The 16,827-nt window shown below is 40.6% G+C and overlaps 1 protein-coding gene across 1 annotated transcript in view; it reads right to left on the bottom strand.

Moving 5' to 3' along the window:
* Positions 1-16,827, bottom strand: part of pappaa (pregnancy-associated plasma protein A, pappalysin 1a) — a 95,474-nt gene that overhangs the window by 68,812 nt on the left and 9,835 nt on the right. Inside the window, exons 3-7 of the mRNA XM_059358418.1 lie at positions 9,360-9,505; positions 8,744-9,037; positions 8,211-8,403; positions 7,773-7,894; positions 622-1,123 (exon numbers count right to left, since the gene is read on the bottom strand). Coding sequence (XP_059214401.1) covers positions 622-1,123; positions 7,773-7,894; positions 8,211-8,403; positions 8,744-9,037; positions 9,360-9,505 — 1,257 coding nt within the window. The remainder of the gene's footprint in view (positions 1-621; positions 1,124-7,772; positions 7,895-8,210; positions 8,404-8,743; positions 9,038-9,359; positions 9,506-16,827) is intronic.

Below are 16,827 nucleotides of genomic sequence, written 5' to 3'. Positions count from 1 at the left end.
TCCGAGCTGTACTGAACAATCACCTTTGAGCAGGCTTTGGGGTTGACTGCAACTAAACAGTCTATGTGTACAGCAAAAGAAGCAGAACGCATCAGTTGAAATTAAATCTAAGAACCTATTGACTATCATCTGATGATGAATTAGCTTTTTATTAGCTTAGCTAACTTAGCTAAACTAGCTACTTGTGAAACAATCCGACAGACTTCATCTCTCAGCTACAACTCGGCACTCACATCTCAGGTTGTGAAAGAGACGGTAAACAAAGACCAGCACATGGAAGAAGACATCTTGGCCCTGATATCTGCTGGCTATGCTGAAACCCCAAAAATATCAGCACTCATCACCAGAGGTTAACTCATCATCATACAATAGCCAGATTGCACTGAAGCACATTTCTTAAATAAAATACTTTGGGTAAAAACAATTGTTTCAAACCAAAGCACGTCCAATGTATTGCATCACTGTTCTTCCTCAACTTGCAAGAAAGTTTGGCCTTTCTCAACCCTTGGCAAGACCAAACTTTTACTTTATATGTGGTTTCTCAACTCAAGAATGTCAGGAAGGACATAATGTAGATCTTTGTGCACTTATACAAAAGTGTTCACCTACCAGGTCACTCACCTGTCTGTATATCGGCGTGTGGGTTCATTCAACATCAGACCGTGTGGTGCATGGGTGAAGGGGGGTTGACGCAACAGGCGGTAGCGCAGTGGTTGGCAATGCCTGCAAAGTATGCTGTCTGGCTTTGATGCCAAGAGGGTGGCATCAATCTCTAAGTGTTGCTCCATAGTGAAAAACTGTACCCCATACACCTCTTCCTCTATGTCCAGCTTCAGAGTCAGAGGGGTGTCACAGAAGACGTTACTGGGGCCCAATGAAATGTTGTTCCCACTGACAGTCAGTAGCAAAATGTTATGGATAGCTGGCAGTGCTGTTTCCTCTGGGCTGAAGAAGGTGACCCACACAGTCAGGGAGTCTGGTACCAGTGGGTAAAGGAACTCTAGCTGGAGCATGCAGCCCTGTAGAGGGCACTCTGACAGGCCTACAACACCTTGTTCAATTCCTGCATTCGGGCTCCAGGTGCGCACACTTGGCTCACAAGCCTGCTCCACATCTGGAGGGCCTGTGGATACAAGACAGACACAACAAAATGGCATTAAACATAAATCAGACACAATTAGCAAAATTCGCCTGTCCATTTCTTCTGTTGACATAATGCATGAATTTTAAATTAGACATGTAGTGATGAATACAAATATTATATGCTACAGGTCCTTGAATTCCTCAGAGCATGCAGGATCATTCTTGAAACAGGTGAAATAGTAACTTCAATCTAAATTATGAAGCTAATAGTGTTTTAACGAGTGCTGACAGATCAAGATTTTGCATCACTGATCTTTTCAGCGTATCTACACCTCTTGCAACATCAAGGTAGAGGTGAAACTGAGAGTTCATTGTGAGTCCATCTGCAGAGGAAAGGCAGAGCTGAGGTGTGTACCTTCTGAGAGGGGCCTGTGCAGGGTTCTCACTTCAGCACAGTCATTACAACCTCTAACAGTCACACTCCAGCCATATTTGGAGTCCACACACAGCTAACTCGCATTATCCCAAGTGACGTACACTAACATTCATCAAGCACTTTTAGAAGCCAGCAAGCAGCAGACACTATGTTCTCCCTCGATTTCCTTTTGTGCATTTCCAAGCTGGCAACCAACGAAGCCATTTGCTAACCTCATTTCTGGGCACCGTGCAAAATTCCAGTGTTTAATCAAGTGAGGACTGAATATGGTTTCCAAGCCACATTATCTCAACACATTTATTATTGTACTGTAAGTGTGTGTGTGGCCAGAGTGGAGGTGAATTAAAGAAAAAGAGAAAGAGAGACAGAGAGAAAGAGAAAGAGAGGTGAGGGGGAACAGGGGGGAGGCTGGGAGAGAAGTAACTAAGGTACTCCAAGAGCTTGGCTTTGCTCGGCTTATGTAGTCCTGGCTTTCTGGGTACATTTTCATTGAGTTTGCAGGGAAAGGAGCTGTAGCCACTGAAAATATTTTGTAATGTCAGCTGTTATGATGGGCCCTACTCCTGCTCTGGCACTGCTGCTAATGTGGTTGGAGATTTAAGAGGAGACAGAATAGGAGTGTCATCCACTGTGTAACCTGAGGCAATGTAAACTGTATTTCAAAAATGCATCTATGATTGGCAGAGCAATCTACGCAAGCAAAGTTAGAAATCCAACATCGAAACCGCAATGATTTATATTTAATTATCTGCTTAATTGTAGATGGAGTAGCTACAATCAACAGGTCATCAAAATTCATGATGAAAAGATAAATGCTGTATTTCATATTAATGGCTCAATCCTCCATGTTTTACAGCAGCACACAGCCACCCAAAAATGTCTATCAGCTGCTAACTGCTACATAAACAGTGCAGCTCTGAAGTGTTTGACCTATAATTTCCTTCGTGCAGGGAGAGGGGGCCCCAAGGTGACTGAACCATCTAGACCTAAGCTTTTAATATGGGCTATTCATCCACCATTGATGAGCTGACCCCATCTGGGTATTAGTCTGACAAAAAAACACCCACTGTTGGAAGAAAATTGATGACATACATTACATTGTCAAGGTATTATGAACAAAGGTAGAGGCTGGACAAATGAGACTGATATAGTACAGTCAGTACAGCTGAATTGTGGGAAACCAGGCGGCTGGTGGGCTTCCATGTCCCCTTACGCATTAAACAGTAGATATTGGAAAATCAGATTATGTTACAAATCAAGACTTTTTTCTCATTAAAAAGGTTTTCTTCATAATAATGTCCTCAGAACATATGGTAATGGTAATAGAAAGTCTTACTAGGCCAGGGGACTGATATTTTAAATGTGGTCAAACTGTGGTAAGTCTAAAAAATAAATATAATTATGTTTAATGGTGAGACAATGCTCTGCTTAAGAAATTATTAGGGTTAGGCATAAAACCCACTTGGTTAGGGTTAGGAAGAAAAAAAACTTCTTCGGGCTATTGGGCCGTTGGACCAGTGGGATGTCGGAACAATGGCAATGAAACTCCTTAATTTTATTCAGTTTCGACACTTCCATTGGATTATGGTTGATATGGGCAAAAGGGCACAGGGATTAAATTGAGAAATCTTCCCAATCGTCAATTCATATTTTAAGTCATCTGATAATTGGGCAACATCAGACAATTGGGTATTCCATAAACAGCAACTGTACTAGCCATTCAAAACTTTATCTTATTCATGTACAGGTGAAGAAAAAATACTGACACTGTGCTGTTTGGAAGCAAGGATGATTGATGTTTGATACAATTTATGGAAAAATTACTTGCTGGCGAAGTGTAACTCCAGGATGGATTCTGTTGCCTGCCCACTATCCAGCTATAATCCTTCTGCTCTGGAGAATCATACTGATCCACAAAAGTCCAGGGAGCCGGATGAATAAACAGACAGGGATATGTCCGGGCATGCACGCTTTATGCTTTCTAAGAAGTGTCTGGCTCTGGCTCTCACTATCGATGACTCACTGTCACACACTGTTACACACTTCCTCACTCTGAAGGCAGACATCAACCCCCTCCAACCCTTTTGCCCTGACACACGCACAAACAGTGAGACACTTCACAGACACACTTTATGAAGGCAACAGACAGTCTACAGCTTGGGAATCAATGTCACATCATGTTGCATTCAGGGTATTTCAAAGGTTGATCCCTCATAGCTGCTGGCAGCTGTTTTTTGTTGTATTATGTTTTGTTTTGTTTTTTCTCACATGGAGCAGTTGACACAGGTGCTACTTTTGGGTACACATCACTACAGATTATTTCTGTATGATGGAAAAAAAATAGAAGAGCTAACATACAGTACCACTGATGAAAGGAGCCAAGGGAAAACATTGAGTAGAAAGCTTCTGACCAGTCGAAGCTAGCAAACTGCAAGAACAGAAATTTGAAGATAATGTTTTCTTAAAATGAGCAAATTATTTTGCTGTTAAAAACAAGTGTACCAGAAGCAATCATGATAACATACATTTTCTAAAGGGTTTCACATGGTGTTTCCTTTAGCAAGGTAAAACTGATAAGTGGTCATATAGGATCCTCGTGGCCTGAAGGTAAAAGAAATTCCTCAATGCTGGCCTGGCCCTGGCCCTTCTTCCCAGGCTTAACAGGGAGAAAAGTCTGGATAAATGGCACCATCATGTATTACAGGATTAAGTCAAATTTCTGTGTATCAAAAGAAAATATAGTTCTTGATATTCTGTTGGAAACTGATGTGTACACAGAGGCTGTCAAGCTTATCATCCAATTCCTGTACATTGGCTGGCAGGATGCTTCGCAGAAAATATCCATGTGGCTGGGATCAGTCAGTGTTTAATTCCTCCACCCTTGCCTTGGTGCGTCCTCCGATGTAGATATGGATGCACAAATGGTCTTGCTTGTCGATGTGGTTGGGATTGCAGCTGGTGCCCATCTTCTCCAGTTTTTTTTTTCAGCAGTTGGAGAGTCCACATAGCGGTGAGTGGATTTCTCTATGGGTGACTTTAGCCGAGTTGACAGAGAGGCGACCAGAAAGGTCTGCATCTTCAAGAACTTAATGTTTTTGAAGGGAGATTTGTGCTTCTCTCTCTGTATGATAAAGACTTACTGTTCACTCAGGGTGCAAATGTTGTTGTGAAATAAATATTCACTCACTTACAACACACATTTTACCATTTTCTCAAGCATGGCCATTATTGATCTTGAAAGGTAAAAGGAAACCTTTTCTGTTTCTTATACCAAAGGATCACATGGAGTAATTCACTAAACATGGATATCATTTCCACATGTTCTTCTGTCTCTAATTGATCTGGTGAAAATTATGAGATAGAAAGTGAGCATATGTATATACTCCTACTAGACAATTGCACAGTCAAATAATGTCATTGTCATTGTTAAAACAAGTGGATGGGCTTTGACACCTTTGCTGTAGTGAAAAGGTTGTTTGGTCGACCAAAGTGCTAAAGACTTGGTTGGTTCTGAGAGAATGTGACAAAGGGAGTATGCATTACAGTGAGAGCATCTACACAAAATGTGCTTCAAATTTTGCGTCAACTATCATATAACAGTTCTATTGTTCACTTTGGTTACTTATCTGTGCTTGTACATTGAACTTGTTGTGTGGTGTAAATTAAGCACTCTATACTTGAATAATATCAAGCAAACAAACCCTGCATAGCAACACATAAACCAGCAAGGCCTGACAATATATTTCTTTTAAAGAGGCTTCAAATAATATCAAAAACATACAGACACACATGTGCTTTCTGTTACGACTTATTGAGTAAGTACATATTTACACATAAACAAAGATTTTGTACATTCCTAACAGTACATTGCAAATGCACAGTAATATTTTGTAAGTGCGGCTACATGTGCACATACAAAACAGCAGCAATGTGTTTTAACATGGAGCTACACTTTCCCACACACATGTTGACGAACATACACATCCTGGACCTTTCACTTCCATTCATGCACACTGCTGTTTTCAATCAACCCAGGATCCTCCCTTGTGAATGTCACTAACCACATGCAATTCTCCTAACTATCTTGGGTGGGTTCCACCCCACCCAACCTCTCTTACCCCCTCCCTGAATCCACATCCATGTGTGTTTTTGCCTTTTTTTCATTCTTGCTTCTTTTTTTTCCTCCAGCCATATTTCTCCAGGGCATAGAGTAGTAAAGATTTATGAGAGGTACTCTGGCTCTCTGATCACGCCAGTGTTTCACAGTCAAGTAGTGTGAGGACACAGCAAGTCCTCAGATAACAGGTGCCATGTGTGCTGATGAATGTATGTAGCAACACATGCACAGTCACACTTATCTTCCAATATAAGAATTTAATAGTTAATACGCCAATACTGAGTCAGGAGTTTGACAGAAAGTATTGGAAGTAAGTAACTGTTGGACACATATGCACCATCACAGCAGGAAGCGGCAGCTGTGGTGTCCAGTGAGAAGCTGGCCCTGAGCAGAGTTAACGGGGAATGGGGAGCTGCCACAAACAGGGACCCCTTCCAAGAGGGAAAATAGAGTACAGTTTACACACACAGCATGTTAGACAAGCCCAGACTTGCCTCTGGTCTATACACTATAGTCAGTGTGAAGGCAAGGTTCAGTGACTTTCAAATCAATAAATTATCCACACACAGAGACAAAATTTTAAAATGATAGAATTTTCTTTCTATAAATTAAATTGTTTAATATAATATATTAGTTGTTATTCATTATTATCCATTATTATTATTATTATTATTATTATTATTAAAAATAATAATAATATTGTTGCTGTTGCAATAGGCTGTGTACAGCATTGTTCGTAACATTATCAAAATATATGCTAAAATTTACGAACAGTGAGTGAATAGTTGCATTAAACACACTAAATGCACTCACGTAATATTGGAACATTGATTGAGTAAAAACATGTCTCTCAAAACTGTGGAAAGCTAGCTAACTCATAATAAGCTAGCTAACTTAGTTCTAGCTAATGCCTAGCCTACATTGAAGTTAGGAGGGTTTACCACGGATGCATTTGCCAAATTCATGTCTAAGTCCTCATCATTGAAGTATTTTCTCTTGTCAAAATTAAACATGTTTTTTGAAAATATATTTTTAAAAGTATTGCTCTCACCTTTGTGTGGAATTCCTTCATTGTGTTTTTTATAGTCTGTGCTATTTTTAAAAGTACTTATTATTACCACTTGTAATGTGCAAATGTATTTTCCTGTCATGAATGTTGAACTCAACTTACACATTTTAGCGAGGCAGGGAGAAATTAGGCTAGCAACATTAAGGAGAAAAACAACCCATAATGCAACATGTTCTTAAAGACACAGGCTCGCTGGACGATCAAGCTAGTCCTAGCTTGGTTAATTTAAAAATGTCCTGAATTCAAATAACCATAGTAGCCTACTATACAGATCTCCACACATTTGTTTTTACATTTGGGAAACACTACAAGACCGGAATATTTTATTGAATGCAACCTTCCAAGGCATGTTGTCTAATGTACAGATTTATTTTTTTTATAGCTGGACATAGCATGTGCATAATATCTAGAGTATGCTTCATCCTGCCACTACTTAACCTCAGAGTGATGATATATGCACAGATGGAACAATAACTATTTATATAACTATAATACATCATCCCTAATGCCTCCCTTTATAGCTGTTTAATAAGGATTCACCAGCAGGACAAGAATAGAAAAAAATCCAGCTAATTTCAGCATTTATTAAACCCAAATCCCTCAACTGAATTTTTTTAAATGGGGAATTACAGCTAAGACATGATCTTTAACCTTGGTTTTGAGCCTGAACCCTCATATGGGAATGGTACCATACAGCTTTATCCATTGGGGAGCGACCTCCTTGATCCTTCCATGTTGTCCCACGGCCCAAGTGTCATGAATCCAGTGAGTCATTTGCATGTTTTGAGGTTGAGTCAGTTACCAAACGTTTTGCATGTCAAAGTATTGACTCAGAAAGTCAACAAAACGCAATCCTCAATTACATTATCATATTGTACACTGTGGATGAAAGGTGGATGTGGATTTACTTTTATATTAAATTTGCTATTTGAATTTGGATGGGGAAGGAAACTTTTAGTATGATAACCATCTGTGAGAACACATAAGCCACACCTGTCCAATTTGTAAATCAGCAACCACCTGACAGTAACACCTCTCAAAATATAGTATAAAGTATTGTTCTGTACCTTCAGCCTCTCGTGGGGACCAATGTCCAGAAGGGGCACACGGTCGTGGGGAGGAGGAGTTGGAGGCATACTGCAGTAGAACTCTCCCCTCAGTGCATTTATCACACACTGATCCCACTTCTCTAGGAAACGAACAGACAGGCACAGCAACCAACTTAGATACAGGCCAAGAACACATCATTTATACAGTATATAAAGATAATGGCAATAAGGTTACATTATATCATTATATGACAAGTGATGAGAGTTTAACAAAGTTTTAAGGTGGTGCTTCCAATTATTTGGCTGACTTTTAGGTGTTATAGTGTGTTAAAACATAATTGAACATTAAATTACACTACATTAACTCAAACAATAATCAATCATGCAATTCATCTCTATCAACTTTATTACCATGCACACTTGTATCTGTTTGGCAACCTATGTAGTTCATTTCACCTGTCGTAAAAGTGTCCAGAAATGGGTGGAAACCATTCCAGGGTGATGGAATTATGATGCTGCTCAACCACTTGGGGTGACATTGGCACTGGAGGAGGTTTGGAGGCGGGTTGCCAGGTCTGATAGATGAGGTCCAGGTAGCAGTGCATCCTGGCAACCTGGTTCAGTGTAAAGGAGTCTGTACAGGCATCATCTGCAGGTAACAGAGGTAGATGGAGGAGTACTATGAAACAGGTTTTCAATCATTCCACTGGTCAAGATTACTTGTATAAAATAAACCACCTGTTCATATCTTTTTTCCATTCAACTACAACAACAAAAATGTTTAACTTTTGCACAAATGACAAGAAAGGATGTGCCCCCCGTTGTGTTTTTCCCATGAAACGTCCCCGCTAAATTCCACACCTGTCTCAGTATGCACACAGACTCAACAAATTCCTCTACAGTGATCTCTGTATGTCAGTCTCATGTGAGAAGAGCTGTAACGTTTTGCCCGGATAAGTAGCAAAACACATGTGTAGGCTCCAACTCACCTGCATAACTCATGTAGTTGTTAAACGGCGTGTGGGTGAAATGCCGACAGCCACAGGTTTCGTTGCCTGGTTCTGGATCGTGGCAGCCTTTGTATTTGGGCGTGGGGTTGGTATCCGCACACAGATCTCCAGTCTCCATAGAGGGCTCGGTTTCCAAACATGCGTCATTGCACGACTCGATCTCGGATATACCTCGAAACACGTGATAAAGCCCAAGGCTGTGGCCGATCTCATGGACCATTGTGTCAGTGTGACCAAATGTACCATAGAAGGAAGGGTTCAGCACAATCCCACCTGCGAAAATGAGGGAGAAGAGACATGATGTAAACACTGCAAACACCTGAGTGCGCACGCAACACAAAAACCTAATCCAAGAGTAGTGTAAAGTAATTGTGGAACTGCAGTAAGACTCAGACAATGCATTATTAATGGGCCTCCTCAGCTTCATTATCACCTTCTTCCCTGTTAGAGCTGTGATTAAGAGAGAAACTGCTTGGGGCTTGAACTGTAATTACTCAAAATCAACAATCTAGGCTGCCAAAGTGTGTGTGGGTGTGTGTGTTTGATGTGAGTGTGCATGCATGCATGTATGTATGTGTTGTTGTTTGTCTTCTACCCAAATGTGTGAGGGCCTCTTTGTCCCAGGGCCAAGTGGCAACCCCCGCCAGATCTTCATCAGAAGAATTGGCAAAGAAGACATTCAGGTGAGTCGAGCCATCCAAATGCAGAATCTCTTTCAGCTCTTTCACATCCAAATAAGCTCTAGAAGATAAAAAGAAAGAAGAAAAAAGAGTAGTTCACATTAAGTCGATAGCTCTACAATGAGGATGGTCTTTTCCAAGTGAATGCAGATTTCACTAAGGCAGAGTTTTACAAATAGCAACAGCGTTACTAGCCAAAAAGATATCTTTTGTTGTTATCTTTCAAGAAGACAGAGCTCTGAATTAGGTCCCTGATGAATTTAAATATTTCTTAAAAGTGTATTGGCAATTGCTATGGGCCCTTAAACCAACAGAATGAAGGTTGAATTTGAATAATTAACCCTGCAAGATTGAAACCAGCTGATGTGTTAACCATTTTACCAAAATAAATAAAGACTTTCAACACAACTGATCTCCTTGTTTTGCCTGAAAGTGCCTGAAGGACCTTTTCACTTGGACATGACCAACAGATTTCTTGGTAATTGTTGTCTAGAAGTCCTGGCAAAGTGACTGTGTACTTGCAGTGTGGTCATGAATGGTGTCAGATGAGGTTAAAGAACTGTGAATAGGGCTGGTATCAATTTCTACCCATCATAGGGGACATATTAAGCTCATTTTCAGGTTCATACATTGCACTTGGGTTTAAATAGAACATGTTAACATGCTTTATACATGTGTTCTTAAGATGTGAGTGGGAGATTGGGGGCGGTATATTCTAATGAGCTTGCATGATATGACAGAAGAAGAGGAGCCAAATCTGAATGGCTTGTTGAATCCCATGTTTTCTGATTCAGGAAGCTCCAAAAAAGTGACTGGGTTGTTTTATTTCATAGTTTGTGGGTTGCTTGGCACTCAGGATACCATAACATATGTGCAGAAGCACTGAAGACATGATGTGTCCCCTTTAAATTTAATTGCAGTCCCTCCTCACTTAAAGTACACATCAAAGGAGGATTACAGACCATGTTGTTGGTCTTGTTGTCTTGGAAGTTCAAGAGGCAAATACACAGTACAATACCCAATACAATAATATGACACTATTGGCATAAAGCACTTTTAGAGTTGAGTTCTCTTTTGTGAAAACACAAAAAGACGCAATGTTTTTGTGTCCATGATGATGTCGGATGTTTTATGTTGGTTGACAGTGAATCATGCAGTAACAAGTGCAATTTATTTTTTTGTCATTATTTTGTCCCTTGAGTGTGCTCTTTCTTAATTTCAGCATACAGTAATTGATGTCATGGTAAGCCCCATAAATACCAAACAGGTGCTGGTGGGAATAAATCCACTTTACCAGTGGGACTAAAAAATAATCTGGGATTTTGGGACATTTTTGTGACATTGCGAAATGATTTAATGGTTTTGCAGGCAGCACTGAAGCAAAATTTCACTTTTTAATTATTTTTTTAATGGACTGAGTGAAAATAACAGCGACTGATACCCATTAGTTTATACATATGATTATGTATTTAAATCTTCACATACGACTTAAATAAACATAATAATGTAGCCATTAAACTGAACAGGAGGAGGTGCTTGCATGACCATGGAATAAAGCTACTGTATGTGTCCCTGCAGCATCACTGATTCCATTTCTTTCTTTATTCAGATTGCATCTATAGGACAAAATGTGTTTTAACATTGCATTCCTGGCACTTAAGTTAACTGTTCAGGTATTCCGATGTCTCCCTATGCATGACATAATGTTTTGTCTCGGCCCTGTGGAAACTAACAGCACTAATGAGTGCAATCATTCAACACAATGAGATAACTTCCCAGCCGTGAAACTGTCATTCATTTTATGAACACATCAAACAAGTTAGGCCTGGCTAGTCATCCTGGCAAACAGCTCAGTCCTCTTTAAAGAGTCAATAATCTGCTGCATATGCCAAAATCATAGTTTAATCCTTTTCTTTGGCTTTAAATAGATACAAAAGAGGTACAAAGCAGCAGTTTATGAAGAACAAAACATGGCATTGGCCCTACTGTCACAAATTAGAGCCTCTTCAGATGTTTTGACCTACTTTGTTTGACCCACTTGCCCTCGTTGTATTTTGTACTCTTATTTTGGATGTGCTTGTGCTAATATTAAGTGCAATAGCACAAAGGGGAAAACAGCACGCCTTTACTGCAACTGACCCTATACAGAAGAGTGCACTAAGTGATTTCACTGTTCCTCTTCTTTCGTTAAATGTGTGCTATCCTGTAAAATAACACACTGTAATCTCTAACTGGAACAAATAAACTACATTCACATACCACCAACTTTTAAAACGTACAACCAATTTAATTGTGTGCAACATAATTTTGAGTACACATCATGCTTTTGTTTTTTCTAAGTGCACATCACATTTGTCCCACTTACTGGAGGTGAACTCAGGTAAATTACGAGGATAAAAGCATAGCATTTCAAAGACTCGTGCCTTTGTGAAGTGCAAAATTCTGGAGTGTGCTATTTATATTTACTCTCCCACTCAACAGCTGACTCGAGATAAAAGTATATTTACACTATGTTTTGAATTGCTGTAAAGTTATAACATGGTGTACAGTTCCACTGGGCAAAGATACTTGACTTGATTCAGTTTGATTTTTTTTTGCATACAAGCAAATCAGTGAAGTTATCATTGATAGTAAAGCGTACACACTGTTAAATTTCACTGTTGTGCATATTGTCATTTTACTATTTTGTGAAAAACTGCATTCAGTGAGACTCACGGACAGGATATCCACAAAAAGTAGCTCAAAGTAGAAGGGATAAAATGTGACATCCTGTGATTTCAGCTAGTTTATAGTGGAGCATTCGGTTGCCAAAAGAAGCAGAACTGTATGAGTGGTACCACTTTAGCTTTAGTGTTAAGATATTTTTTTTTATTGGCCAATATTCGTAAAATGCATAGTATATTATTTTTATTAGATCATTAGACCATTTTATTTGATGTCGAGTCTCCAAAGTTGAACTACAATATTAGGTGTGCAGAATCTATTTTGTACTCAGCATTTTTAAAATTAATCAAATAAGCCCTTGAAAGGAACACTTCACCCCCAAAATGATCAGATGTATATCACTTACTCACCCTGTGTTACCTTGAATTCTTGAAGCAAACTTAGTTTTTCTCGCATGCCTCCACGGGGAATTGAAAATCCGACAAAAAGTCAGTCCCATTTTACTTCAGTTCATCAAGAATTTTCTCTGTGTTCAGATTCTTTGTTCCCCATGGAGGCAAGGTAACACGGGGTGAGTATTTGATATACACATGTTCATTTTGTGGTTAAAGTATGCCTTTAAAATGCGGCCAGCCGCACCAATGTACTCTTTCCTTTCTGGTCAATAGTTATATGTTTGAAAAGTAAATGTCAGCATAAAATATTAAAAAATTGAGTGTAAAACCGAGCTGTCTCATTGCATATATTCAATGCAGCCTAAAGAAAGCAATTTAAACTCAGTAACACCGCTGTTCGGCGGTGTTCCGGAATAATTGACGCCAGTGAGCTAATTCCCGCTATGCGACAAACCTGCTAAGGTTACCACGGATGCACATTTGATATGCAGCTACACAAAATGTTTCGTAACATGTCTAAAAACTTTTGTTGGACACGTCTCTCTGCCTCAAATCAAAAGTTAGACAAGCTTAGTGAAGACGCAGCATTCCCTCAAAACAGACGTTTTGAATAAAGGGTTCAATGAGCAAATGCTTCCTTCAAGTCCATGCAGGAGCAACTGGGGGCACTCACTGGGGCCAGGTCTAAGGAGACAGAGTGAGAGAGAGCAGATGATATAAGGTCCCTCTTCCTAATAATTTCAGGAATTTCATTATTTCCTTAGAAAATATTTGTCCAGAGTTTTTGGACATGCATGAAGGGGGGTGGGGGTGGTGGGGCTGGGGGGGATTAAGGAGGTTTGATGCTGAAATGATTGAGTCAGCAATGAATGAGAGCAGCGGCTCTACTGTAGGGTCAGAACCTGACTAATCTGAGTTCAATCACTCAAAAGCCCTCGACCTCGTTACAAAAACACAATGTGCATCACATGCTGGATTGATGAACAGGGGGTGAGGGGGTGGGCTTTCAGAGCAAAAGCAGACAGTCTTAGTATGTGTGCATGTTTTTGATTTCATATGCTGGTAAAGATTCGGCGGAGGCTTAGGTTAGCTGCCACCGTAGGAAGCCAGTGCCTAATGATTTCATCGTGAGGGTGTTTGACGTCAGAGCAGTTTGGGCCTTGGTCTTTCTATCTGTCCGTCCACATCTTACTCAAACCTCCTCGCCAATAACCCTTTACCCCACCCTCATCGCTCCCCCCCCACCTCTCTCACACACACCCCTCAACTATTTCCCCATCCCATAGCCCCTGTTCCCCTCTCTTGTCTCCCATCAAACATTTTTTCAGCCCGAGATGAGCCACTTGGGAAAGACAGGATTTTCCATGCGTTTAACCACACCACTTTTCAGACATGTCCTGGGAAAAAAAAAACTTTTAAAGCCTTACAAAGAAAAAGAATGACAGAAAAATGAGAGAGAGAGAGAGAGAGAGAGAGAGAGAGAGAGAGAGAGAGAGAGAAAGAGAGAGAGAGAGAGAGAAAAGACAGAGAGAAAGGTGAGGTGAGTGCAGAAAATCGAGCTTCACAAAATTTAAGCATCACTGCAGGGTATCTGTTGTCGGGAGATCCAGGGGTGCGCGAGGCAGCTCAAACTGCCGTGTGAATGCTTTTATATCTGATACATATTAAATGGGGGATTATGACCTCATCCATTTACACCCATATATAATTCATATAAGCCCATAAATTTGCCTTGTATACATATGTCTGGGGCAGCATAGTGTGAAAGCTGGGGTGAGCTGGCATGGCAAGGACGGTCTCATGGCCAAGAACACTTTTAAAATTGGAGGGGGCCCTCGGCTCCTCTGTCATCGAGTCGGTCAACACCACAGCCCCTAAACCCATCATTCATCTCTGCCTTTATTACTATACTTGCACTCTCCTCTTTAACCTTCCAACTTACTCCGCTGATTATTTTTTCCCTTCCAAGGAAGACATATGCATAGGAACTGTGTCAACACTTGGATTCCAGAGATCCTGCCTTGACTGCTCATTGCTGAGAGAAGAGTTTGGGGATTTGGAGACGCATGGAATGGACAATGGTATGGTCCAAATGGGCTCCACAGTTTTCCTAGTTCTTATCTGAAGTGGGAGCTCTGAAAACCGGGGTTAACACTCTCAGTCCTGAGACTTCATCAGTGTCTTCCGAATTGCAATGACTAACTGATCAACTAAACTTCCTGAAGGGTCGTATTTTAAAAAGACCACCAATCTGGTTATATATCCCATCATAGCCACATGCAGCTCCCCCACTGCCTCATGGCCCAAGTAAAGCCCCTCCTCACTCCACTTTTTGCTCAGTCCCGTGGAAGAAAGACGTCCATCAGCCCCCATGCGAGCACAGGTGAAACCTCCGCAACAGGTGCTTTTATAAGTGCGCTATGGCTTTAAAGGGGAAGTGCAAACTCCTGGTATTTACGCCCAAGCACTCCATTATGTTTTATGGGATGGGGGCTAAAGGTTTAGACGACCAACTGTAAAACACCCAAGTCAAGAGCCTTGGAAATTAGCTCCCCACTCTGAGCTATACGGCAGGGAGAGGGAGTGAAGGAAAGAGGAAGGGTGGTCCATCCATTAACCTGCCACAGTGAGAGGTATTGACTCAGGAGGGGGAAAGAGACAGAGGCCAAGGGAAAACAGATGACCTATTAGCCTCTGATAAAGCCAGGCCAGAACTACATTTCCCAAAAACATATTGAGGCTCGAAATGGTCCAAAAAATCCACATTGCAAAGTGTGTGTATCCATCTTGCTTTAGTTTGGGAGGTGTTTCCAAAAACACATTTTAATTTCAGGTGCTCACAAAAACCTTCTGAATCAAATCAGTTCTCATATAATGGGATTTATCTTCCATCCAGTTGCTCAGATATTGCATTGATCTTGCATTGACAGTCAAACATCAGCTTCTAAAACAACTGTGTGAGTGCCATTTGTTTTCTGCCATTCTGCACACATAATGTAAATTCAGTAAATAAATTACAGCAACAATTTCAAATGTCCCTAGCTCCAGACAAAAGAATGTTCAGCCTTAAAATAAATGCTGTTAGATAACATCAAATACCAGCAAAACCAGAAGAAGTGTCAAAACCAAGGGCTGTGAAAACAATGCAAAATATTTCCCTCAGCCAAATGTGGAGGGAGGGAGACAGGGGGTTATTATCAATGGTATTTTCAGAGGAGAGACTGTTGTAGGACCACAGAGCTGCCTGTGTCCTGTGTTAGCCAGATTTTTTGAAAACACTACACGTAAGTGGTAACAGGCGCAAACGCTGCAAAAATAAATGCAGGACCTCACAACCATTGTTCCCCTGCATACGCGGTACATTGTTCATCCAGAATTCCATAATTAAGGAGGAATGTCAAACTGTTTGTAGTGCAGCTCTCTGCAAGTCTCTCCAGACATACCATAATCAAAGCAAAATAAGCAACCACTTGGGGAGATTATATCTTCTTTTTTTTTTGACTGAGAATTCTCTTGTCCTCGTTCTGTCTGTCTCTTTCTCTCTCTTGCTGGTATCCTTCCTTTCACAAGCCCATCTTTCAAACGCCCGCAGGGAGGTTCGAACATTGCAACGGCAAGCGTTTTGCCAATGGCTGATGTCTAAATGAAGTAGTTTGCCTGCCACTTGATGAATGAGCTTCTAATGATGACTAAGCTGGAAGGGATGTGATGGGAATTGAGAGATGGAAGCAACGGCAAACCCACCTGCTTTCCCCCTCTGATGTTGTTAATTAGATGTCATTATTTAGCTATTTTGCGGTCATTTTAAACAACAGGATAGTGCCAAGCAGACAATGCTTCCAGCTTAACTGTGATTGAAAACAGCCTGGTTTCCTTGATTCATGCTATCAGAAAGACCCAAACAATCCCACACACTAGGCCTACTCATTTATCCTCCCTTTCGCTTGTCCCCACATGACAGTGGCAAGAAATCTTGACAAACATAAGGATTTTGGTCATTTTTGTCTCTTTCTCTGGCGTAACCAAAGAGACCCCCTGCATTGTCCACAAAAATGTCTCAGTCTACTGTGTTGAGTTTCAGTGTACCAAGAAACAAACAATCCTGCAATTGGAGGTCTGGCACAAACCTTATTACAGCAAATTCCAGAGATTTATTTTCCTTGCCAGCTTTGACTCATCATCTACAAGCCACAATAACATTACCACAAAAACAAAAATTTGCATTTATGAATGCCTCTGTGTTCTCCTGAAGTAGTTGCATGAAACCACATAATCTCCTGCTTGACGTACAGTACACCTAACAGATTCTGTAACGCTGGTATTT

This window comes from Centropristis striata, chromosome 19 (genome assembly GCF_030273125.1).
Source record: "Centropristis striata isolate RG_2023a ecotype Rhode Island chromosome 19, C.striata_1.0, whole genome shotgun sequence".
NCBI lineage: Eukaryota > Metazoa > Chordata > Actinopteri > Perciformes > Serranidae > Centropristis > Centropristis striata.
The sequence above is the reverse complement of the archived record's forward strand: the minus strand, read 5'-3'. Positions and strand labels throughout refer to the sequence as shown.